Source organism: Caretta caretta, chromosome 16 (assembly GCF_965140235.1).
Source record: "Caretta caretta isolate rCarCar2 chromosome 16, rCarCar1.hap1, whole genome shotgun sequence".
NCBI classification, from domain to species: Eukaryota; Metazoa; Chordata; order Testudines; family Cheloniidae; genus Caretta; species Caretta caretta.
In genome coordinates, this window is record NC_134221.1 from 4684192 (window position 1) to 4709475 (window position 25284).

A 25284-nucleotide genomic window follows, 5' to 3' on the forward strand; every position below is an offset into this window, starting at 1 on the left:
TGTTCCCCCCACGCAAGGCAAGCTGTCACAGGCCCTCTCTTGCTGCAGCGCCTCCAGCCACCTGGCAAACTATCGCAGAGGGAGCAAAGTCTGCGCTAGCAGCAAATCTGTACCACGCCCATCCACAGGGCAAGCAGACCCAGGCCAATGGGCTCAGCCCCAGCTCAGTTCTGTGGGCAGCCGCAGATCTTCCCAGCTCCTAGAAGAGAGAGGCTCCATTAACCCAGGAAGGGGGTGGGCAGGTCACTGGGCAGGTCTGGGCAGCTCCAAAGGAACCATGGCAGCACTGTAAGAAGCTCTTCACAGGGGTGTCCAGCTCCTAGGGGCCAGATGTGCATAGCACGGGCCAGGCTGCTCAGCTGAGCCCACAGGGCAGGTAAGAATCATAGAATATCAGGGTTGGAAGGGACCTCAGGAGGTCATCTAGCCCAACCCCCTGCTCAAAGCAGACCAATCCCCAACTAAATCATCCCGGCCAGGGCTTTGTCAAGCGAGAGACTGAGCCCTTCGCCCCAAACTCCAGCCAAACCCAGCCCCAGCAGCAAACAGTGGGAATGGAGAATGTGCCAGGAGCTTTGAAATCACTGCCCTGGGCCCAGTCTGCAGGTGCTGGGGGGTGGAGAGGGTCCCTGGGAACAGCCAAGGGCTCCACTGGCAGGTGCCGGGTTCTGAGGGAGGGGAGGAGAGAAGGGGGCCAAGTGCCGGATGGGGGGGGGTGAGAGAAGGGGACTAGATGTCAGGTACAGAAGCGGAGAGAGAAGGGAGGCAGGTAAAGGGACATGCAGGGGGAATAGAAGGGGGCCAGGGGCCAGGTTCCAGGGGAGGACAGAAGAGAAGGGGGCCAAGTGCTGGATGTGGGGGAGGGGGGTGATAGTGGGGGCCAGGTGTTGGGTGCGTGGGGGGGGTTAGAAAAGAGGGGCTGGGTGGGGGAGAGAAGGGGCCTAGGTGCTGGCTGGAGGGGGGGGGGCGGTGAGAAGGAAGCCAGGTGCCAGGCAGGCAGGAGGGAGAGAGAAGGGGGCCAGGTGCCAGGCGGGCAGGAGGGAGAGAGAAGGGGGCCAGGTGTCGGTCGCGGGGGGGGGGGGAAGAGAGAGAAGGGGGCCAGGTGCGAAGCGGGAAGAGAGAAGGGGGCTAGGTGCCGGCCTGTGGTGGGGGGGGGGGGGGGGGAAGAAGGGGGCCAGTGCCTGCCCGCGGGCCAGGAAAACAGGCAGAGAGAGAAGGGGGCCAGGCGCCAGTCGCGGGGGGGGGGGGGGAGAGGGCGAGGCGCCGGTCGCGGGGGGGGGAGAGAAGGGGGCCAGGCGCCGGTCGCGGGCGGGGGAGGGGAGAGAAGGGGGCCAGGCGCCGGTCGCGGGGGGGGGCTGGGGGGGAGAGAAGGGGGCCAGGTGCCGGTCGCGGGGGGGGGCTGGGGAGGAGAGAAGGGGGCCAGGTGCCGGTCGCGGGGGGGGGGGGGGAGAGAAGGGGGCCAGACTGGGGGGAGGAGAGAAGGGGACCAGGTGCCGGTCGCGGGGGGTGGGGGGGAGAGAAGGGGGCCAGGTGCCGGTCGCGGGGGGGAGAGAAAGGGGCCAGACTGGGGGGGGGAGAGAAGGGGACCAGGTGCCGGTTGCGGGGGGGGGAGGAGAGAAGGGGGCCAGACTGGGGGGGGGAGAGAAGGGGACCAGGTGCCGGTCGCGGGGGGGGGGGGAGGAGAGAAGGGGGCCAGACTGGGGGGGGGGAGAGAAGGGGGCCAGGTGCCGGTCGCGGGGGGGGGGGGGGAGAGAAGGGAGCCAGGTGCCGGTCGCGGGGGGGGGGGAGAGAAGGGGGCCAGACTGGGGGGGGGGAGAGAAGGGGACCAGGTGCCGGTCGCGGGGGGGGGGGGGAGAGAAGGGGGCCAGGTGCCGGTCGCGGCGGGGGAGAAGGGGGCCAGACTGGGGGGGGGGGAGAGAAGGGGACCAGGTGCCGGTCGCGGGGAGGGGGGGGGAGAGAAGGGGGCCAGGTGCCGGTCGCGGGGGGGGGGAGAAGGGGACCAGGTGCGGGGGGACCCAAGCAGGCCCGGGTGTGGGTTCCCCTCGGGGCACTCACCGCCCCTCGGGTCCGCCCCCTCCGCCGGACGCTCCTGCCGGCGGCGGCTGCTGCAGGCTCCGAGCCGCGCGATCTGTGCCCGGAACCGCCGCCGCTTCCTCCTGCTGCCCTGCAGCCGCACCCCAGGCGGGGCAGGGCTCAGCCAAGGACAGGGCGGCTGCCCCGGGCTGGACCAGCCTCCCGAACACCCTCCCCCTGCCTCCAGCAGCCCCGTGCCTCAATACCCCCCGACACCCCTTCCCTTGGCCCTGCCCCGCCTCTCACCCCATCAACCCCCTGCCCCATAGCCCCTCTAGTGACACCCCAGCCGAGCCCCCCACACCCCCAAGCCCAACTTCTCCCCCCAGCCCAGCTCTGGACACCTCCTGGCCTCGCTCCCAACCTCCCAGCCCAGCAGCCTCCTCTCCCACCTCCTGACCCCCAGGCCTGCGCCCAGACCCCCCCTCCAGCCCAGGCTATGGCACCCCCACGCTCCCTCCGCCCCTCCCCACTTTCTGAGGATGTACAAAGAAGTCCAGAGTCGATGGCTGTTGACATTCGTCCAGAAAGGGGTCCTTTGGGCTGTGCGTCAGCCCTTTGCTTGTCCCTACTAGAATCATAGAATCATAGAATCATAGAATATAAGGGTTGGAAGGGACCCCAGAAGGTCATCTAGTCCAACCCCCTGCTCAAAGCAGGACCAATTCCCAGTTAAATCATCCCAGCCAGGGCCTTGTCAAGCCTGATCTCAGCCCCGCCATGGCCTGTTCGCGCCAAGCGTGGCGGAGAAGTGGCCAAGAACTGGCGCAATGGCTAGTTGTGGAAGGGGTGTTTTTAGAAGTAATGGCCATTTCCCTGTTCTCGTCCAGAACCCAGCCTTCCTCCTGTATGGATACATGCCAAGAATTGCCCTTTTTCAACATGGCCGCCATTGCTGGTATTCTCAATAGAACTGGTGCCACAGGTTGCCCTTAATAAAGATGGTTACTGCCAGCCTTCCCCTCCCTCCCTCTCTGTGCTTCCTGAGGGAGCTGGTGGCCATTTTGAAGAAGGTCCTTTTTCGTGGCATTCTCTGCAGAAGAACATGCCCCCAGCCTTCGTCCTGTTTTCCAAATCTACTTGTTGCACCACATCCACTGCACAGGGACTGCAGGAGGTCTGGAGACACTGCAGGATAGGGAATGGGGAAAGAGGTGGGTGGGTGCCCATACAGGGACCGTGCAGATGGGGAGGGGGAGCAGTGATGTGCACTCCTGCTGCTCTGGTGCAAAGCAGCTTTAAGCACCTCACAACTGGCCAGTGCTCTCTGTGCTACTCTACGGTGGAGTCTCCTGTCACAGATCGTGTCCTATTTTCCTATTTTGATTTAATTTAAATTGGTAAAAAATTGGTTTAGCCCTTGTCTACAAACAAAAGTTGTACCCCTTTAACTCTACGCACAGAAAAAACAGAAGGACTTGTGGCACCTTAGAGACTAACATATTTATTTGAGCATAAGCTTTCGTGAGCTACAGCTCACTTCATCGGATGCATTATGCTCAAATAAATTTGTTAGTCTCTAAGGTGCCACAAGTACTCCTTTTCTTTTGGCGAATACAGACTAACACGGCTGCTACTCTGAAATCTACCCACAGAGTTAAACTGGTACAACCCCTGCAGTGTGGATGCAGTTATACTGGTATAGCGGTGTCTGGTTATTCCTGTGTGGAAAGCGGAATAAGCTCTACTGCAATATGGCACCTTGATACCAATCTCACTGCATCCACAGTAGGGGACTGATTTAACTATTTGGGTAGAGTAATATTCCCTGACAGAAATAGTTCTCCCAGTATCAAGTCTGTGTGTAGAGCAAGCCTAAAGCTACATTCAAATAGGACACTTCATCCGAAATGAGCATTCATCCACAGACAGAATGACTAAGGGTGTGAATTAAAATCCATTTGGGGGATGGCGTTGGCTAGTGTGGTAACCAGTCCTTACCTAGGCTTGGTCAACGTTAAAAGCTACAGGAGCTAAAGGTGTGACATGAAATGATTTAACTGGATGTAAATTTGTGTGAGGGCACTATGCTACCAACTTTCTAGAGGTCTGGCTTGTGTTGATAGATATTTGGGACCAAGCTAAGCCACTATAATTGCTCTTACACTGATAGAAGGGTGTCCTCCCAGAGGTTTGCATCAGTGTAAATCGGGTTTTAATTTGGTTTCAGTTACACTAGTGAGTTAGTAAGGCCTCTGGGGCAGGGACCATCTTTATTGTGTATGGCTAGAGCCCAGTGCAGAGAGGTGTTGATTCCTGACAGGGCCTCTGGAACTACTGCAGTAAAAATAATTCATGCTAATAATGCAAGTTTCCCTGGTCTCTGGTCACAGAGTCACTTTGGCTGGATAAGCCTTCCAGATAGTCACTTGGGCCATGCACTGGTATCCATGGAAGGCCTCTGGGGTGATGACACTCACTTTCTTGTGCTGACAACCTGAGTTGGGAATGCGCAGGGATCCTTTCTGTAGCTCTGATCTCACTACTGCAGCCAGCCTCCAAAGTCCACTGCATCCCTTGCGTTAAAAGGGTTTGAAGCTGCTGGCTCCATCAGTGGGAAGCAGAAGGGAGGTAATGATGTCACTGCCTTTTTGTATCTACACTGCTTTAGAACATAAGAACAGCCATACTGGGTCAGACCAAAGGTCCATCTAGCCCAATATCCTGTCTTCCAACAGTGGCCAATGCCAGGTACCCGAGAGGGAATGAAAAGAACAGGTAATCATCAAGTGATCCATCCCCTGTCAGCCATTTGCAACTTCTGGCAAACAGGCTAGGGACACCATCCCTGCCCATCCTGGCTAATAGCCATTGTTGGATCTATCTATCCTCCATGAACTTATCTAGTTCTTTTTTGAACCCTGTTATAGTCTTAGCCTTCACAACATCCTCTAGCAATGAGTTCCACAGGTTGACTGTGCGTTGTGTGAAAAAATACTTCCTTTTGTTTGTTTTAAATCTATTGCACATTAATTTCATCTGGTGACCCCTAGTTCTTGTGTTATGAGTAAGGGTGTGTGTCTGCCACGGAAGTCACAGATTCCATGACTCTCCGTGACTTCTGCAGTGGCCAGTGCTAGCTCAGGGGCTGCCTGAGCTGGTCAGCCCCTGGGCCAGCAATAGCAGCAGCAATTTGGGTATGTGGGAGGGCGCTCGGGGCTGGAGTGCGGGGCGGCGCTTACCTCAGGGGGAGGGCTCCCCAGCTCCGACCAGCATGTCCGTGCAGGCATCACCCCCACAGCTCCCATTGGCTGCAGTTCCTGGCCAATGGGAGCTGCGGAGCCGGGGCTTGTGGCAGGAGCAGCACGCGGAGCCCCCTTGGCTGCCCCTCCCCCTAGGAGCTGCAGGAACATGCCTGTCGGAGCTGGGTAGGGAACCTTCCAACTCCGCCAATCCTCCCCCGCAGCAGCAGCAGCAGGGGTCCTGAGCTGTGCGCTGCCCGCCCCCCACCAGCACCAGCAGGGTCCTGGACTGCACGCCGCCGCCCACACACACTCCCCGCCAGCACCAGGGGCGGGGGTTCTGGGCCAAGCGCCACCACCCACCCCCACTAGGCACCAGTGAAGGTCCTGGGCCACCCCCACAGCACCCTGGGCCACCCCCACAGAGCACTTGGGACCCCCAGCCCAAGTTTTAGTTATGGGTATATAGTAAAAGTCATGGACAGGTCACAGGCTGTGAATTTTTGTTTACTGCCCTGTGACCTATCCATGACTTTCACTAAAAATACACGTGGCTAAAACGTAGCCTTAGTTATGAGAAGGAGTAAATAACACTTCCTTATTTACTTTCTCCACGCCAGTCATGATTTTATAGACCTCTATCATATCCCCCCTTAGTCGTTTCTTTTCCAAGATGAAAAGTCCCAGTCTTATTACTCTCTCCTCATACGGCAGCCGTTCTATACCCCTAATCATTTTTGTTGCCTTTTTCTCTATCTTTTCCAATTCCAATATATCTTTTTTTGAGATGGGGCGACCACATCTGCACGCAGTATTCAAGATGGGGTCGTACCACGGATTTATATAGAGGCAATATGATATTTTCTGTCTTATCGATCCCTTTCTTAATTATTCCCAACATTCTGTCCACCTTTTTGATTGCTGCTGCACATTGAGTGGATGTTTTCAGAGAACTATCCACAATGACTCCCAGATCTCTTTCTTGAATGGTAACAGCTAATTTAGACCCCATCATTTTATATGTATAGTTGAAATTATGTTTTCCAACGTGCATTACTTTGCATTTATCTAATTTCATTGCCATTTTGTTGGCCAGTCACCCAGCTTTGAGAGATCCTTTAAAGTAGCTCTTCACAGTCTGCCTGGGACTTAACTAACTTGAGTAGTTTTGTATCATCTACAAATTTTGCCACCTCACTGGTTACCCCTTTTTCCAGCTAATTTATGTATATGTTGAATAGGACTGGGCCCAGTACAGATCCCTGGAGGACATCAGGCCCAGTACAGATCCCTGGAGGACACCACTATTTATCTCTCTCCATTCTGAAAACTGACCATTTATTCCTACCCTTTGTTTCCTATCTTTTAACCAGTTACCAATCCATGAGAGGACCTTCCCTCTTATCCCATGACAGCTTCCTTTGCTTAAGAGCCTTTGGTGAGGGACCTTGTCAAAGGCTTTCTGAAAATCTAAGTACACTATATCCACTGGATCACCCTTGTCCACATGCTTTTTGACCCCTTCAAACAATTCTAGTAGATTGGTGAGGCATGATTTCCCTTTACAAAAAACATGTTGACTCTTCCCCAACAAATTATGTTCATCTGTGTTTCTGACAATTTTGTTCTTGACTATAGTTTCAGCCAGTTTGCCCGGTACTGAAGTCAGGCTTACTGGCCTGTAATTGCCGGGATCACCTCTGGAGCCCTTTTAAAAAATTGATGTCACATTAGCTATCCTCCAGTCATTTGGTACAGAAGCTGATTTAAATGATAGGTTACAGATGACAGTTAGTTGTTCTGCAATTTCACATTTACGTTCCATGGGTGAACACCATCTGATCCTGGTGACTTATTACTGTTTAGTTTATCAATTTGTTCCAAAACCTCCTGTAATGACACCTCAATCTGGAACAGTTCCTCAGATCTGTCACCTAAAAAGAATGGCTTAGGTTTGGGAATCTCCCTCACATCCTCAGCCATGAAGACCAATGCAAAGAATTCATTTAGTTTCCCCGCAAAGACCTTATCATCCTTGAGTGCTCCTTTAGCATCTCGATCATCCAGTGGCCCCACTGGTTGTTTAGCAGGCTTCCTGCTTCTGATATACTTAAAAAAAATTTTTGCTATTATTTTTTGAGTCTTTGGCTAGCTGTTCTTCAAATTCTTTTTTGGCCTTTCTAATTATATTTTTACATTTCATTTGCCAGAGGTTATGCTCCTTTCTGTTTTCCTCACTAGGATTTGAGTGGTAAAGTGGTGAAGTTCACTAGTGGTGAAGTACTGGAATGGGTTATCTAGGGAGGTGGTGGAATCTCCTTCCTTAGAGGTTTTTAAGGTCAGGCTTGACAAAGCCCTGGCTGGGATGATTTAGTTGGGGATTGGTCCTGCTTTGAGCAGGGGGTTGGACTAGATGACCTCCTGAGGTCCCTTCCAACCCTGATATTCTATGATTCTATGATTTAACTTCCACTTTTTAAAGAATGCCTTTTTGCATCTCACTGCTCCTTTTACTTTGTTGTTTAGCCACGGTGGCACTTTTTTGTTTTTTAATTTGGGGTATACATTTAAATTGAGCCTCTATTATGGTGTCTTTAAAAAATGCGGAGGCCATGATGCCAGGAGGCAGTGCTGTCTCTGTGGTGCCAGGAGGCAGTGCCCAGGCCATGGCACTGGGGGGCAGTGACGTCTCTATCATGACAGGGCAGTGCCAAGGCCATGGTGCCGGGGACACAGTGCTGTCTCTATGGCACCCCAGGGCAGTACTGTCTCTGACGTGGTTGGGCGCAGTGTAGAGATGGTGGCGCTGTGGGGCAGTGCAGAGGCCATGGCGCCGGGGGGCAGTGCAGAGACCATGGTGCTAGCAGGTGGGATTCACAGAAACCAAGGCCAGAAAGGACCACTGTGATCATCTAATCCAGGGGTGGCCAACCTGGGGCTCCGGAGCCACATGGGGCTCTTCAGAAGCTAATATGCGGCTCCTTGTCTAGGCACCGACTCCGGGGCTGGAGCTACAGGTACCAACTTTCCAGTGTGCCGGGGGGTGCTCACTGCTCAACCCCTGGCTCTGCCACAGACCCTGCCCCCACTCCACGCCTTCCTGCCCCTCCCCTGAGCCTGCCGTGCCCTTGCTCCTCCCCCCCTCTGCCCCCAGCCTCCTGCATGCCACGAAACAGCTTATCAGGAGGTGCAGGGGAGGGAGGGGAGGTGCTGACTGATGGGGCTGCTGGTGGGTGGGAGGTGCTGGGAGCGGGGTGGGGAGCTGATGGGGTGGGGGCTGCTGACATGTTACTGTGGCTCTTTGGCAATGTACATTCGTAAATTCTGGCTCCTTCTAATCTGACCCCCTGTATAATGCAGGCCAGAGACCTGCCCCACAATCATCCCTAGGGCAGATCTGTTAGAGAAACAGCCAAGCTAGATTTTAAAACGGTCAAAGATGGAGAATCCAGGGATCCAGCACAGGCACCTTCCTTGTCCCTGCTACTCCTCTCCTCTGCCCTATGCTGCCAGGCTGAGAAAACCGGAGACTCCGGGTCCCCTCACCCTCCACATGCAGACAATTTTCTAGGTTGCAACAGGCCATAAACATTTTAAAATGGGTCCTGAGCCCGAAATGGTTGAGAACCACTGCTCCAGGATATTTCAAACATAGTGTATCAAGTAGAACAGGTTACAATAGTGACATGCTGTATATTTTAGGGAATTAGAATACAGGAACTCTATTGACTATGTGACAAGCTTCAGAGTGGTAGTTAGTCTGTGTCAGAGTTAGTCTGTGTCAGCAAAAATAATGAGGAGTCCTTGTGGCACCTTAGAGACTAACAAATGTATTTGCTTTCAGAGTAGCAGCCGTGTTAGTCTGTATCCACAAAAAGAACAGGAGGACTTGTGGCACCTTAGAGACTAACAAATGTATTTGCTTTCAGAGTAGCAGCCGTGTTAGTCTGTATTCACAAAAAGAACAGGAGGACTTGTGGCACCTTAGAGACTAACAAATTTATTAGAGCATAAGCTTTCGTGAGCTACAGCTCACTTCATTGGGTGCATAGAATGGAACATATAGTAAGAAGATATATATATACATACAGAGAAGGTGGAAGTTGCCATACAAACTGTGAGAGGCGAATTAGTTCAGATGAGCTATTATCAGCAGGAGAAAAAAACGTTTGTAGTGATAATGAAGATGGCCCATTTAGACAGTTGACAAGAAGGTGTGAGGATACTTAACATGGGGAAATAGATTCAATATGTGTAATGACCCAGCCACGCCCAGTCTCTGTTCAAACCCGTTAATGGTATCTAGTTTGCATATTAATTCAAGCTCAGCAGTGTCTCATTGGAGTCTGTTTTTGAAGCTTTTCTGTTGCAGAATTGCCACCGTTAAATCAGTGGGTTCTAACCCACGAAAGCTTATGCCCAAATACATTTGTTAGTCTCTAAGGTGCCACAAGGACTCCTCGTTATTTTTATTGACGATGAAGTGAGCTGTAGCTCACGAAAGCTTATGCTCAAATAAATTGGTTAGTCTCTAAGGTGCCACAAGTCCTCCTTTTCTTTTTATTGACTATGTATTTCTCAGCACTGGTCTGCTGCACTGCCCCCTAGGAGCTGTCTTAGGAACTGACTGTATTACCTCTTCAGTAACCAAGTGGTACCAAGGGTATTTTCACCTGTCCTTTTCTGCCAGGTGAAGGCACCTGTAGGAGTGAGGGTCTGCTGGGGCCTCATGCGGTGCTAGAGCTTATAGGTGCCTATAGGAGTGCGGAGCACCTCCTGGACTCGGGTCCGAGCTTGCAGTACCCCACATACCCGGGGATCCACAGAGTTTGGGGACCCAGAGTCTTTGTCACATCCCCATGGGGTGGGAGGCAGCTACAGAAAATACAGGAAATGCTGAAAGGTGAAGCCCTCCAATGTGGACATAGGGCCAAAGAGAGAGAGAGAGAGAGCACAAGACAAGCCCTCTACCACTTCATTATTTCTATTTCAGTAGCTCCTTGAGACCCGGTATCTGCCCCCAAAGGGTTTGAACGCTAAGCACACGATGAGACAACAACAGAGGGATACAACAGATAAATGGGGGAAGACAAGCTAACAGCAAAGCCATCATAATAGTGCCGCAGCACCAGGATGCCCAGTGCCCGCCATTGGGTGCCATCCCAGCAGGGAGGAGTTGTAAGGAGGGATTTGGACAAGGACATTGGTGGCTTTGTGGAGAGCACCTACTATGCAAGGGATTCGGTCTGGTCCTGATCCTGGCTGCTCTGGAGGGTTCTTTACTGATCACTAGGGCCCCCCACTCTTCTTGTGTTCTGGGAGTCTCTGAGGAACCATCTTCTGGAGCAGCAGGATTGCATTCAGGAGGTGGTTCCTCATCTTTCTGCTGCTTGCTGCCTCCTCCCTTGGTGAGGAGGAGGAAAATCTCTCTCCCTGGGAATGGGCATCATGCTAAGCAGCTTTCCAAATATATTTGTGTCTGTAACTGGATCCAGGGTGGTAACCATGTTAGTCTGTATCAGCAAAAACAACAAGGAGTTCTTGTAGCACATTAGACACTAACAAATTTATTTGGGCATAAGCTTATGCCCAAATAAATTTGTTAGTCTCTAACGTGCCACAAGTACTCCTCATTGTTGTAACTGGATCCTGATCCTTCACAGCTAGAGGAACTAGTCTGGGAGATCACTTACCTGTTCCAGGTAACCTGAGAAGGCAAGTGGAAGCCAAAGGAATAAGAATCAGAATGGGTGCTGGGTGTGAGGAAAATGGTCCCAGGGAAGTGACTGGGAGGGAGAAGGTGAAGGAAGGCCCAGGCCGTTATTCTTTTAAGGGCCTGGGACCTTGAGCCTTGCAGGGTGGGTGAGGAAAAACTCCCTGTGCTGGTTCAGAGAGATGTTTGGGGCAATTAGACCCTCTCGGGAAGGGTCAAGGAGTGATCAGGTGGGTGACAAAAAACAGGCTGAGAGGCTTAGTCAGAGACTGCTTTGTGAAGAACTCAGCCAGGGCCCAGCTGCAACAAGAAGGGCTGTGAACTCCTGAACTTAAAGGGAGAGTTTGCAGGCCTTGCAAGGGATTGTGGAGCCCCAAACCTAAGGGGTGGGAATATCAATTGGGTTCTTTTGGGGGCTGGATGTTGTTTAATACAGCGGACACCGGGAGAGGGGGGACACTGTTTAATGACGGGGGGTGGAAGTAGGTTATTCCTGATACTTGGTGGGAAACTGAGGCCAGGGCTGGCGGTGGTGAGCCCTGCCGCAGGTGGGCATGTCTGGAGACCGCCCCGCTCTCCTGCAGGGTGACTGGTGGGGTTGGGCAGCGAACGCGCCCCTTTAGCCCAGGCCGCCTGGGGCCCTCGCCTGCCCTCTGGGGATGTGGAGGCTGGAGGCTCCCTGCCTCAGCTGCGGCCGGCGAAGGGGGCCGGGGCCTAGGGCGCTCCCCAGCGGCGGGGCCGGTGTCACGGCTCCCCGGGCCGGCCGAACTACGTTTCCCACAGGCCCTTGCGCCGAAAAGCCGCTTCCCCGGCGCGTCCCCGGGCCCCGCGCACCCTGCGCCCGGGCTGGCTGCGGAGCGGGCTCAGGTGAGTGCTGGGGCCGGGCCAGGGGGCGTGGAGCCGGCCAGCGCAGGCGGGGCCCGCGATCCATCGGCACGACACCGCCGGGGCCTGGGCCGGGCTTGGGGGCTGGGCGGCGCGGCGCGCTGCGGCACATCCCGTCTGGCTACGCTGTGGTGTTCGGAGCGGCCAGCCCGGCCCAGTGGATGGGGCTCGGCCCGGGGGGTCAGCAGCGCTGGGGAGCTCTGCCACTGACCAGCTGGGTGACATCAGGCCAGTCACTTTGCTCTTCTGTGCCTCAGTTTCCCCACCTGCCCCACGGCTCACGCGAAGCCTGCTGGTTAAAGTGCTCCAAAGGGACGGGTGGTCAGCACTGGTCTAAGGCAGCCCCCACCTTGCTGCGTAAGGGTGGGAGTTTGCCCGGTTCTGCTCCCATTGAAATCAAACTCCCACTGACTTGAGAAGCCTTGTGTCACTTCACAAGTGTAAAGATGGTGGCCACTTTTCCCATAGTCCATTTCCAGCTTGTTATATTTTGCCTATGTAAATTTATCCTCCTCCTCCCCCCCACCCCGCACTTTCAATTGGATATGTGAATTTTGCCTTTCTGTCCCAGTGTTGCTGTGAACAGTAGTTGCTGTGTTTCACCTCAGAGGTAGCTACACTGCTGTATAATGGGGTCTCTAAAAATATGGACCAGATATATCAACCCCGCATCTGGTGGTGGCCTTGCCTGCTCTAGGGAGAAAGGGAACCAGTCTGTCCTTCAGAGCTATGTTAGCCTGCTGCAAGGACTACACACACCACTTACAAACCCTTGGAGCTTTCTCTCACAAGAAACATGCCCAAAGCCCTTTCCCTGGATAGGTAAATAAACTGTAGGCCTAAGAAGAACGATTCATGGATTCTAAGGCCAACAGGATCCATTCTGACCCAATCTAGGAATATCAGCCAAATCACCCAGTCTGTTAAAGTTGTGGGCCAGCAGTGAAAGTGTCACTTCAAAAGGTAAACTTTGCAGCTGGTGCAGAACATTCCCTTTTAAGTAGGGCACTTACTATTGCCTGTACATGTAATATGTGTTTTTTTATGTAAATGCCTCCTATGCAACCTCCTGTTCTCTGCTCAATAATGTGCCTCGGCCCTCTCCAAGTCAGCCCAGTGTATCCAGCCACTCACAGTACTGCAACTTTCTGATGAAGTGGGTTCTAGCCCATGAAAGCTTATGCCCAAATAAATGTGTTAGTCTTTAAGGTGCCACAAGGACTCCTCATTGTTTTTTCTAAGTAGAATTACTTGGAAAAAAAAATTCTCTTTAAAGCAATAGAAAACCAGGCTACTCAGGTCCAAAGCCATGCATGCTTACTGCCTAAAACGCAGAAGGGCATGTTGTACCCATTAATAACTGCTGTTTAAAATCCTCCTGAGATGATATTGGAATAAAAAGAGTATCATCATCATGAGATCACATCATTGTTTTTTTTCCACAAATACAGAACTGAAATATTTATTAAACCCTTCTGGCTTTTCTGCATTATTATTGATACTTCTACCATTTACATCTACTAATGGACCAATACCATTGTTCTTTTTGTTCCTGATATACTTTAAAAATTCCTTCTTATTGTCCTTAACTCTGCTGGCCATAGATTTCTCCTTGTGTCTCTTTGCTTCCCTTAGCAGTTTCCTACACTTCCTAGCTTCTGATTTATATTCAATACTATCCATTTCCCCCTTCTTCCATTTGTTGGCTTTTTGTGCATCCAGTAAAGTGTCTTAAACAATTCCCAGTTGTTTTTCACGTTTTTCTGATTAAATTCTTCCTCCCAGCTGATTTCTCATTTGTTTGCAGATTTGTGAAACTCATCCTTTTAAAGCATTAAGTATATATATTGCTGTTTTGAACTTTTTGCACATTTAAAATGTGATCAGGTCGTGATCACTTGCATCTAAGCTACCATTAACTTTTAGTTCCAGATGAGAGGCTCTGAGTCATCTTGGGGGAAAGTAAAGGCAGCCCAAGGCAGAAGGTGTTCTTCTGAGACAGAGCTGGCTGGCAGCTGGAACTATGTTTTTGGGGCAGTGTGTATGCATTAATAACAGTGGGGAATGTGACTGCCAACTCAAGCTGCTGAGATCCTGAGCTGACCTGCTTTTAAATCTGCCTTCCAGGAAATCTGCAGCTCATTCCTCTTGTCCTTTGAGCCTGGTCTCCCTTCCTCTCACCCACAGCACTGAGAATACCTCCCTTTTCTGAGGTTTTGCTTCACCAAGGGCAGCCCAGACTTTACAGGCTTCTGTCCCTATAAGAGATGGGGCACTGTCTCCCCATGTCCTGCGCCACACCTCTCCCACTGACCCCTCCCCAACTCCACACTCATTGGCAATAAAGGTGCTACTGTCCTTTCAGGGGGCTGCCCTCTCTCCATAGCCTGCTGCAGCCCAGTCCCAGCCCAGCAGGCCCATCTCCCAGGCAGCCTCTTCTCTGGGCCTTGGTCCCAGCAGCCATTTCTCTGCCCGGGTTCCTTCCTACCCTCATCCTTCCTCCCCCATACTGCCTATGCTCCTGCTAGGATATCTCACCACCAGTGCTGCCAACCTGAAGAGAGAAAAAATCCTGAGATGTTCTGGATGACTGTGTTGTGTTGTAGGGTTGGACTGCCCTGCCCACCCCTGAGGGCAGGGGACAATCAGTGCTGCCATGCTCCTAGCTGGATTGGTTGAGGGGATTTTGGCCCCTGCTGCAGGAGCTCTTGCTCCACATCTGCCCTTCCCTGCCCAGCAATTAATTCTGCCCCAATCTCTGCTCCCTCTGGGCTCTTCAACCCCTCTCCCAGGCCTGGGGGGGGTGGGGGGGGCTGCAGAGGGGTCCCCTCTACACTTTCCAGACTGGGGAGTGGATCCAGGGGTTCAGCCCCACCCCCCACCTCAGGCTGGGGAAGGGGGAGGACATCCCAGTGGCTTTGGTTTGCTGAGGGGAGGGGGAGAGGGAGAGATCGACTGCCCGCCCCTTTGGGCAGAATAACCAATCAGAAGGCTCAAAATGACCTGAGACCGTGGCACTAGCTGGCCCTGCTGTGCTAGGCCTCACCCAGCCAAGGCCAGGCAGTGATTCGCTCCCCTGTGCCTGCGGGATCCTAGAGATGTCTGATTGCTCCCTCCAAGAGCCCCCCGGCAGTAGCCCCCGGTCCCCATAGCTGGGTGCCTGGCGTCCATGCCATCTCTCCAGGGTCGCCCCAGGAGAAGAAACCTGGGTAGTGAGTTTGTAGGTGTTAAATGCAGGGCTCAGCTGCCTGGAGCAGGGAAAGAAGCTGGTTGCAGTGAGGCCTAGGCCCTGGGGGGCTCTGGCACTGTCTTCCTGGCCTTTTGGCTGCATTTTTGGGACTCAGCCTGGCCTCAGTACTCCAATTTCAAGTGTGTTTTCAAGCTGCTGGCTCTGCTCCTCCTTCTCCTTCCCTGGCCCAGGCACCTGGGGCCAGGGGCAGCACTGGGGGAAGATGTTGCATGGGGCTATCTGTTGTTTCAGGTGCTGCTGGTTTCGCTGAGATGCCTGTCGTTCTTGGAGGCTGAGTGGACTGTTTGGCCAAAGGGCAGAGGCCCTCTCCATCATTCAGGAGAATGACCGGACTCTGCCCTCTCAGGGTAGGGGACTGATTTTACTCAGACCTCTTCTCAGTGACATGCATGGGTCGACTCCAGCTCATACATCTTCCCTGGCTCCTTACGTTTTGTGGTGATATGTGCCCGTAAGAGCCCCTGGAGCCTGGGGGGGTCTGACGCTGTCCCATCAGTGACATTAAGCTTTGGGCTCACTCAAGGATGGTAAAGCACCAGGAAAGGGTGTGGGGGCTGTAGATGTGACCCCTGAACAGAAATCCCTTGTGCTCACCTTAGAGCTTCCTGGGGAAAGGCCAGGTGTGTATGTGTATCGGTGTTTTCATGCTCCCGTTAATTCCCTTCTCCCACCCCTCGGACTCCAGGTCCCCTGTCCTGGGGAGGGCCTGAGCTCTGGGCAAGGTTAGAAATGAGAAACCGACTAATAGTGGTGTTCTGCTGCGTGTGGGGTCCCTGTGGGACTTAGCACATCTCCCAGCAGGTGCCTTACTTTTCCTGACGTCTCCAAGCATTTTCCCCTCCATTCAGGCTGCATGTCTCCTCCAGCACAGGATTTGGAGTTTGTAACCTGCTGCCCATTTCCTTTCCCCTGAGCAGGATTTGTGATCTCCTGGATGGAACGAGAGGAAGAGCTGCAGGTCCTGGATCCCCAGGACTTGGAGAAAACAGATATCCCAAGGCTCACAGGTGAGGGCTAAAAGCTAAATCAACTCAGGAACCATGGGTGCATGAACCCAAAAGTGGGAAAGCCAAGAAGAGCTGAGCTGTCACTTTCCTGCCCCATCTCACCAGTCTCTTGTGCAAGGGCTGAAGCCTGCCATCAGAGTAAGGATCTGGCTGTGACACTTAGCCACCTTCCTGCAATGGGGCTTTTCTGCTTGGTTAGACATTGTGATCAGCCTGGAATTAGAGAATCACAGATGAAAGCCTCATTTAGTGGCAGGTCTGGTTCAGCAACCCAGTGTTCACCCATGAGAAACTTTACAGAAACAAGAGGTTAAGGGCAGAGACTGCTACATTCCTGGCCATCGTCCCGTCACATACGGTGCTCTCTGAACAGCCCCTCCCAAATGCTATACAAGGCTCTTCCCCTTCCACCTCCAGTAGATACCTCAGAGCAGCACTTCCCCCAGCTTCATCCAACTCTCGCTTTACCACACAGCTTTCACTCCAAGCCTGGTACTAAGAGACCTTCACACCATCCTGTGGGTAACTCTGTTGTGCCTGAACGCTGCCCAGGTTGTATGAGAGCGCGAGTTGGCTGGTGAAGGGGGACGTGCTGCTTTTCGGTGTCTGATAGAGGTGGACGGGAGCGCTGGACAGTGCTGCTGACAGTACTGTAGTGAGCCTGCGTCAAGGACAGGGAGCGCTGTCATTCATGTAGTCCCCGTAATGCCGGGAACAGGGAAGAGACATCAGTCTTCCTCTTTATTCCTCTCAGAGATGTCATGATTTTGGTTGGAAGCCAGCTCTGCCCTCTGCAGGGGTTGGGAGGAAAGGTCCTCCAACAGTGCGGAAAACCAGCTGTGTATTCTCCACCAAGTGAGCAGCACCATATTGGAAGCAAAAGGCTGGACGGCTTCTGTCAGGAGTCAGTCTTGTGAAGAAAGTGGGGGATGAGGAAGGGAACAGCCAGCTGGCCCCTTCCTCCTGAGCAGGATTTTCAGGGGGAGAGGTTTTCATGCTGCATCTTCTGGGTTGACCATCTTCTGGCAAGAACCTCCATACTCTGCAGTGCTGCCAGGAAGGGAGGAAGAAGGGGAAGTGTGGAAGGGGGGAAGAGAAGCCTAGGGGGTGAGGGAGATAGGGGAGGGGGTAAGAACAAAGTGGTTGAAGGGCAGGAACTCGGGTTGGGGAGGGTAGCAGGGGGAAGGGCAGGAGCCATGGCAGAAGGGGTGGGTATAGGAGCAGAGTTGGGGGACAGGGCAGGAGCTGGGGAGGGACAGAGACCATTTGAGGGGACTGAGGCATCGGGGATCTGTGAGCCCTATAGCATCCCCAGGAGCCCTGAGCCTCGTCCCATTCTCGGTTTTCACGGGACCCCTGCCTGTCAGAGCACAGGATGGACAGTCCTGTCCCTGCCTCTGATGCACAGTTCCTGTGTGATGGGCAATCAGATAAACCAGCATTTTCATAGGTGGCCACTGTGTGTTCCTCATTTTCTGGGTGCCCAATTGAGACACCTGGGGCTGGAGCTGCAGCAGTGCTGAGTACCCCCAGCTGCAGCTGATGTAAATGGGGGCTCTGCCATGAACACACAGTGCTGTAACTTGCTGAGTACTCTGAAAAGTCAGGCCCTCGACATCCCAAATCGGGCACCCACAGTGAGTTGACATTGACACCTTTGGTCTCCGTTCCCCAGGTGTAAAATGGAGATAATTCCTCCTACCTCAGAGCTAGTGCTGTACCACCATTCATGAATTAAGGCAGTCCTTGAAATCAATGGACGTTTGGCGCCTAACTACCCTTGAGGATTGGGCCTAAGCTGCTGCCATGAGAGCAACCTAGAGAAGCTTGTGAAGAAATGAATAATTCTATATTTGGGCAGGGTTTGGACGGGGTCGTATAGTACTGCATAGGGCCACACACTGGCTGATGAGGGAAAGAAGAAATACTGAAGTACCTGTTCTCTGAGCACCTTCTGTCCCGCACACTGAATGAGACAGGATCCTGTGGGAAAAATAGCATTGGGTCATGTAATTAAAGACTGTCTCCTAGTGCATACGCCCCAGGGGGCAGGGTAAGGCTGCCCAGCAACCTTCATTCTGCCATTTCCTAACTTCTGTGGGGTTGACTCGGCAACCTTAATGGTTTGTTAATGTAGTTTAGACATATTTATAAGCCCTTTCCAGGTGCCCTGTCCCGTTAATTAGAACACATTTTGCACAATACAGTAGGAAGAGCAGCTCATCATTCCAGGGCTGACTGGGGACAATAAATAAATCTCTCTCTCCCCAGAAGCCTGGAATGGAGACAGGCATTGCAGGCTCGCAAAGCCAGGCTCTGGTGGGTCCCAAAGAGAACAAGGTCCAGCACTGCAGGAGGCCATCCCAGAGGTTCCGTCAGCCCTTCCTCCTCATCCATATTGAGGGGCTCCACCTGCAGCGTCTGTGTGCGTGGCTCTCAGCTACGGCACTGTGGCTGCCTAGGGCTTTAGAGAGTAACACCACCCCTCAGATTCCAGCTGGAAGCCTGATGGAGCAGAACTCGAGAGATGGGCTAGTGCTTCTCAGGGGTGGAAGCTGCCAGGAGAGGCAAGGGGAGGGCCAGGAGAGACCATCCCGAGGTGTGCTGTAATATCTGGGGCATGTGTCTCAGCTGGATGGGAAGCGGGTGTGTAATTGGGCACAAGAAGGCAGCTTGCCTTGTGTGGTGTGGGCACTTCATGGCGCAGAGGAGCATGCACAGGAGGCAGGGATCTCAGGACTGAGTAAATGTTGGGGCAGACATTCCCAGCCTGGAATGAGCCTGTTCCAGAAGGAAGGTGAAAGGGGCTTGGTGTTGAATGTCTCTTCGACCCAGAGCTCTCCCCAAGTCCTGAGTGGGCCCTGGGAGGACTCTCATCCTTGCTCTGGGTGTTAAGACATGATGTTGGCCTGTGCGCTGTCTTGGGAGGCTGTACAAATCAGCTGCTGATGTTCAGTCTTCTACACTAGGAAGTTGCTGTGTGTTCACTTTAGGAGTGAAAACCCATTTAGTGAAACTGGTGCAAACTCCTGTGTGTGGACGCTCTGATTTTGCTTTGAGTGCCTTAAAACCTATGCCTAGTTGACTTAAGCTAGACTGAACTAAGCGCATTCACACAGCCTTTGGCACAGGTGTGACCAAATAGATTTTGGATCACATCTTAAGTTAGACAGGTGCCACTCTGTGTGTAGACAAGGCCTCAAACGGGCTGAACCCCCTTGCCTGTGTCTGCATGCTACCCCTCCCCCCCCAAGGTTGCCTTGGCACATGGGCTGAGTCATGGCCAGATTCTCTTTGTTCCAGCAGTAGATGGATTTTTGGGTGACAATGTGGTGGAGACGCCTGATCCTGAGAAAACTGATCTGCATGGGACACTGCTAGGGGGATCCAGCGGGGCCCTTCTCCAGAGTCCCAAGAGTGACTGCGAGGCAGGCTGGGAATGGCAAGGCCCTCCGAGCCAACACACCCCCGGTGAAGGAGCTACAGGGAATCACCATGATGCTGCTGCCCCACCAAGAGCCTTCACAGGGGATAAGCCCTATAAATGCAGCGAGTGTGGGAAGGGCTTCAGCCAGAGCTCTGACCTCATCCGGCACCTGCGCACCCACACCGGCGAGCGCCCCTACCAGTGCCCGGACTGCGGCCGGGGCTTCGGCGACAGCTCCACCCTGCTCAAGCACCGTCGCGTGCACACGGGCGAGCGCCCCTACAAGTGCACTGAGTGTGGCAAGGGCTTCATCCTCAGCTCCTACCTCATCCAGCACCAGCAGGTGCACAGCAGGGAGAAAGCCCACAGGTGTGCCAGCTGCGGGCGCTGCTTCGGCCAGAGCTCGGAGCTGGCTCAGCACCAGCGCGCCCACCTGGGCGAGCGCCCCTACCAGTGCAGCGAGTGCGGCAAGGGCTTCAGCCAGAGCTCGGACCTCATCCGGCACCAGCGCACCCACACGGGCGAGCGCCCCTACCAGTGCCCGGCCTGCGGCAAGGGCTTCGGCGACAGCTCCACGCTCATCAAGCACCAGCGCACCCACACGGGCGAGCGGCCCTACGTGTGCCCGGCCTGCGGCCGGGGCTTCGGCGAGAGCTCCACCCTCATCAAGCACCAGCGCACCCACACGGGCGAGCGGCCCTACGTGTGCAGCGAGTGCGGCAAGGCCTTCAGCCTCAGCTCCACGCTCTTCAAGCACCAGCGCACCCACACGGGCGAGCGGCCCTACCTGTGCAGCGAGTGCGGCAAGGCCTTCAGCCTCAGCTCCAACCTGCTGCAGCACCAGCGGGCCCACTCCGGGGAGCGCCCCTTCGCCTGCGCCCAGTGCGGCAAGCGCTTCGCGCAGAGCTCCAACCTGCTGCAGCACCAGCGGGCCCACTCCGGGGAGCGCCCCTTCGCCTGCGCCCAGTGCGGCCGCCACTTCAGCCTCAGCTCCAACCTCGCCCAGCACCAGCGGGCCCACTTGGGCGAGCGCCCCTTCGCCTGCGCCCAGTGCGGCAAGCGCTTCGGCCTGAGCTCCAACCTGCTGCAGCACCAGCGGACCCACACCGGGGAGCGCCCCTTCGCTTGCCCCCAGTGCGGCAAGCGCTTCGGCGACCGCTCCACCCTGAGCAAGCACCAGCGCACCCATGTGGGGCGGTGCCTCTATGCCAGTGCACAGGGCACCCAGGGTTTTGGGGACAGCGCCACGCTCCTGCAGCAGCCGCACACCCACCGGCATGAGCAGCCCCACCAGCGCGCCCAGTGCAGCAAGGCCTTCAGCCAGAGCTCTGGCCTGGCCCAGCACCAGCATGCCCACAAGGACTGGCCCCTCTGTGCCATCGCGCCCTGCCCCTAACCTCAGCCATCAGGTCCTGGGAAGTGCCAAGGGGCCCTGCCCCCAACCTTGGCCATCAGGCCCCAGGGAGGGAAACATCCACCCAAGGCCCTGCAGCCCTCTGGCAACACCATAGCAGCATGGGACAAAGGCAGACCTCAGGCAGCCAGCCTTGGGCTCAGTGTCCCAGTGACTGTCCCCATGGGCTGTGCCCCCATTGGCTGGCATGCACTGATCCCCTGCAGGCTACCAGCGGTGCACTCCCAGAAGCTGTGCAGGAGCAGAGGGAAGTTCAGGCTTCAGCCATGCAGAGCTACTAACTCCTGCAGAGCTGGCTGCAAGAGAGGCCCGACATGCAGCAGCACATCCTACTGCACATTGCAATTCACCCCGGGGCACTGCCCCAACCAGACACATCCCTCTAGGAAATTGGGTAAGAACCTGTTCAAACGCTGTGGGTCTCAAAGGTCGACTCACGCACAAACATCGGCATTGGCTTATGAGAGAATGGACAGAGATCATCTAGTGGAATGAAGCAGGCAGGGTGAGACTAATTCCCACTTCCCAGCAATAACGGGATAAAACTAAGAAAAAGAAAATCTAGGCCAAACACTGGGGGAAAACTTTTGCCAGTGAGATCCGTTAGGCTGTGGGTCATTTCCCCAGCTAGGGGGCTGGGGCCCCATCTCTTGAGTTATTTAAAACTGAACTGGATAAAAAGAGCTTTCTTTAGAAGTCACACACACAAAATTGTCTCTAAATGGAGGGAAGGAATTAGGCCAATCCCATGCGGCATGACTCAGGATGGCAGCTGCTGTCCAGCTCCAATGTGAAACCCTTGTAGGGTGTCAGAAAGGTCAGCAGAGTCGGGAGAGACTATCGTCCAGTGGCATTTTGGTAAGAATTGGAAAGGAAAGGACCTGCTCATTCATGTGCAGTCAGTGAGGTGACACAATTTGGGCCGGAGGTTTCTGACCTGGAAGTAAAAATTTGTTCTCTTTATTCTCATTCTTTTTCTGTGTCCTTCCCAGACAATGTGTGGTTCTGTGTGAGATGTTTCTGTGAGGTCTGCATTAGAGCTGTTTAATGTATATACAGTAAAGAGACTTGTTACATTTTAAAGCACAGAGCTGATTTTAATTTTTCCCCAGTACCTGGGAATCCTTTCTTTCTATCATCTCCATCATTTATATTCCCTGAGAGCCCCAAAGTATGCCAGATATATATGTCAGACCTAGAAGAAAACAGGCCCCTTCCCCAGCGAGTTCAGAAGACTCTCTTAATAGCTCTGACCCAACCCCCAGAGCAGACACCTGGCCTTTGGACCCTGCTGGGACACTGGCTCACCAGTATTTCTGGGAGTTGCTAGAGGAGGTGGTGGTGAGAGTAAGCAGGCCATTTGGAGGATCCCTGCTGCTCCAGCCAGTGAAAGTGTTATACCAATAAAATAAAAACCAGCAGGATCTTATTAAAGGGGAAAAGACAAAATACCACATTTACTGTGAATACAGAAAGAATCATAGTAAGCAGTTAGTTATAGCTATAACATTCCATTCAATCTCATATTTATTCACACACACACATGTTATCATAGTTACCAGCCTTAGAGTTGCTCATGCCAAGCCACTGGCCAGGTGGCCTGGACATGAGGAGGGAGCAGGGCCTAGTCAGATGCACTCTGATGCTCCTGGAAGTTGGTTTGCAGAATCAGACCCCAAAGTTCTCACTTTCCAGAGTCCATTTTTATAGGAATTTCTTCCTATGTCAGTCTATGAGAATTGCTTCATCGTGCTGTTGCTGAATCAATCAGCAGCTGGCACATTCCTGACGGCTCTGTGCTGCCAGATGTTATCTTGTTCTTTGGTTCTCCCATTCTTGAGGCTGTTGAGTGGACTCCAGTCTGCCCTCTGGGGGTCCTCTGATTATTTCCACTTGACGCCTTCTTCAGCCGATGGACGCTGGATTCTTAGGCTGGCACCTCCCTGATCATTCAGTTATTATCCACACCAAGCATCCATCCACATACATACCTCCATCTCTATTTTAATCACAATTGTTAACAACGCGAGATGAATACAACAAAAGGGCGGGGAGTCTCTGGGTGCTGTTTCTGTTGTTACAGAGTATTGGTTTGAGTCTCTCTCTGTGTGAGTAGTTACAAAGAATTGCTTTGAGAACAGACTCTGTCTTAGAATGTACTAACACAAATAGCAGCTTGCAAGTTTCACACATAGAGGGAGAGAAACAGTACCAAAAACCAAGAGACCTTTTAATTAGTAATACCCTGGAATTTAAACTATGGGGAATCAAACTCATTTGTGATTTTAATACAGAACTTCTTTAATATGATCCAACAAAAGTTTAACGCTCCCTGGGAGTGGCTGAGTAGCTGGATTAGGACAGACAATAGCAGCTGGGAGTGTGCACTAATGGAAACAGCATAGTTGGGTGAAAGGTGCCTGCATGCAGTGCAGGGGCAGGGAGCCGCCCCAGAGGCCAAGCACCAGGAGGGAGCTGTGCAATAGGACTGGTGTTGGGGAGTGGAAGCTGGTAGGTAAACCTACCCTCAGAACCCCCCAGATTCCTGAACATTACTAGAATGTAATCATTTCACGTCCTACAGATGGTAAAAAAATTGGTCCATTCTGTAAGTAATGGGATGGGATATTTAGTAGCGCCAGGTAATTCCATGTGATAAAATTGAATGATTTAGTCTATGGTAGAAATGTCTAAGTAAATCAGTTACTTAGAAAACACAACCCTAATATAACTGATGTGAATTACTGAATATCCTTAAAATAGACAAGTCACAAGTAACCTTAAATCATTTATTAAAGTGCAACCAATTAATAGTTCAGTTGACTAGGTACCATAAAATGAACTCCCCAAGCCAATATACGTCCCGGAGGTCTCATGCAGTCAGTAGTAAAACAGCATTAAAGTTTCTAAAACTTGTAGATGACTGTTTTCTGACACAAATGGGTTTGCAGCAACACATGGTAGGTCTATTTCCAGGTAATGGCATGGTAACCTCTCATACCAAGGATGACCCTCCAGGGGAAGGGACCACATTATTAGGAAGCGCCAGGTAATAGTAATATAGGTAGCTGGGTTTGTGAGGAGCAGAACCACATGGCAAATCGCCTGCTGGATGCAAAGACTGCAAACCTCTTGAGACATCTAGACAAACATATATGCAGTGCTGGGGAAGAGCTGGTGGTTGTATTACATGTAGGTACTAATGACATAGAAAAAGGCAGGAGAGAAGTCCTGGAGGCCAAATTTAGGCTGCTAGGTAAGAGACTAAAGTCCAGGACCTCAGTGGTAGAATTCTCTGAAATGCTACCAGTTCCATGTGCAGGGCCGGTTAGACAGGCAGAACCACAGGGTCTTAATGTGTAGATGAGATGATGGAGTTGGGAGGAAGGATTTAGGTTTATTAGGAACTGGGGAACCTTTTGGGAAAGGAGGAGCCTGTTCAGGAAGGATGGGCTCCACCTAAACCAAAGTGGAACCAGATTGGTGGCAAGTAAAATTAAAAAGATCATACAGGAGTTTTTAAACTAAGGGCTGGGGTGTGGACAGGGGCAGAGAAGCACACAGTACAGACACACACATCCTTTGGGGGAGGATTATTAAAGGGGATAATCTATATCCCAGTAAAGAGGAGAGGATAGATGATTTAATTGGGGATTGGTCCTGCTTTGAGCAGGGGTTTGGACTAGATGACCTCCTGAGGTCCCTTCCAACCCTGATATTCTATGATTCTATGAAATAAAAAAAAGTCTCATTGAATTACATTGCATGAAGGCAAACAACTAAATATTGACAAATTTGTAAGTGCTTGTATACAAATGCTAGAAGTCCAAATACAAAGATGGATGAACTGAAGTGTCTGGTATTAAATGAGGATATTGATATAATAGGCATCACAGAAAGTTGGTGGAATGATGATAATCAATGGGATGTGGTTAATACCACAGTACAAAATATGTAGGAATGACCAAGTAGGTTGTGCGGGTGGGGGAGTGACACTATATGTGAAAGAAAGCATAGAGTCAAATATAGTAAAAATCTTAAATGAATCAAACTGTACCATAGAATCGCTATGGACAAAAATTCCCTGCTTGAATAATAAGAGTATAGCAATAGGAATATACTGCCAACACCTGATGGATGGTGACAGTGCGTGTGAAATGCTCAGGGGGATTAGAAAGGTTACAAAAACAGAAAACCCAGTAATAATAGGGGATTTCATCTATCCCCATATTGACTGGGAACATGTCACCTCAGGATGGGACGCATGGATAAAATGTATAGACACCATCAATGACTGCTTCTTGGAGCAGCTAGTCCTAGATCCCACAAGGGA

At 52.7% G+C, this 25284-nt stretch overlaps 1 protein-coding gene across 6 annotated transcripts; it reads left to right on the plus strand.

Annotated features, from left to right (window-relative positions):
• The first annotated feature begins 208 nt into the window (after window positions 1–208).
• LOC125623440 (uncharacterized) lies at window positions 209–22034 on the plus strand. 6 transcript variants are annotated; one of them, XM_048822853.2, is made up of 4 exons: window positions 210–376; window positions 15335–15450; window positions 16021–16110; window positions 19414–22034. In XM_048822853.2, exons 3-4 carry the CDS (start codon window positions 16038–16040, stop codon window positions 20931–20933), a joined length of 1593 nt encoding a protein of 530 aa, XP_048678810.2. In that variant the 5' UTR covers window positions 210–376; window positions 15335–15450; window positions 16021–16037; the 3' UTR covers window positions 20934–22034. The 6 variants fall into 6 exon arrangements, with proteins under 6 accessions (XP_074976431.1, XP_048678810.2, XP_048678809.2 ...); XM_048822854.2 differs by lacking the exon at window positions 210–376 and adding an exon at window positions 11749–11835; XM_075120331.1 differs by lacking the exon at window positions 210–376 and adding an exon at window positions 11749–11835 and having other exon boundaries at window positions 19417–22034.
• Window positions 22035–25284: the final 3250 nt, after the last annotated feature.

Coding starts and splice junctions, on each gene's coding strand:
- LOC125623440 (XM_048822852.2), top strand. CDS start 11,628: ATGTGGAGGCTGGAGGCTCCCTGCCTCAGCTGCGGCCGGCGAAGGGGG. Junction 11,836..16,020: donor TGGCTGCGGAGCGGGCTCAG/GTGAGTGCTGGG, acceptor TCCCCTGAGCAG/GATTTGTGATCTCCTGGATG. Junction 16,111..19,416: donor AGATATCCCAAGGCTCACAG/GTGAGGGCTAAA, acceptor TTGTTCCAGCAG/TAGATGGATTTTTGGGTGAC.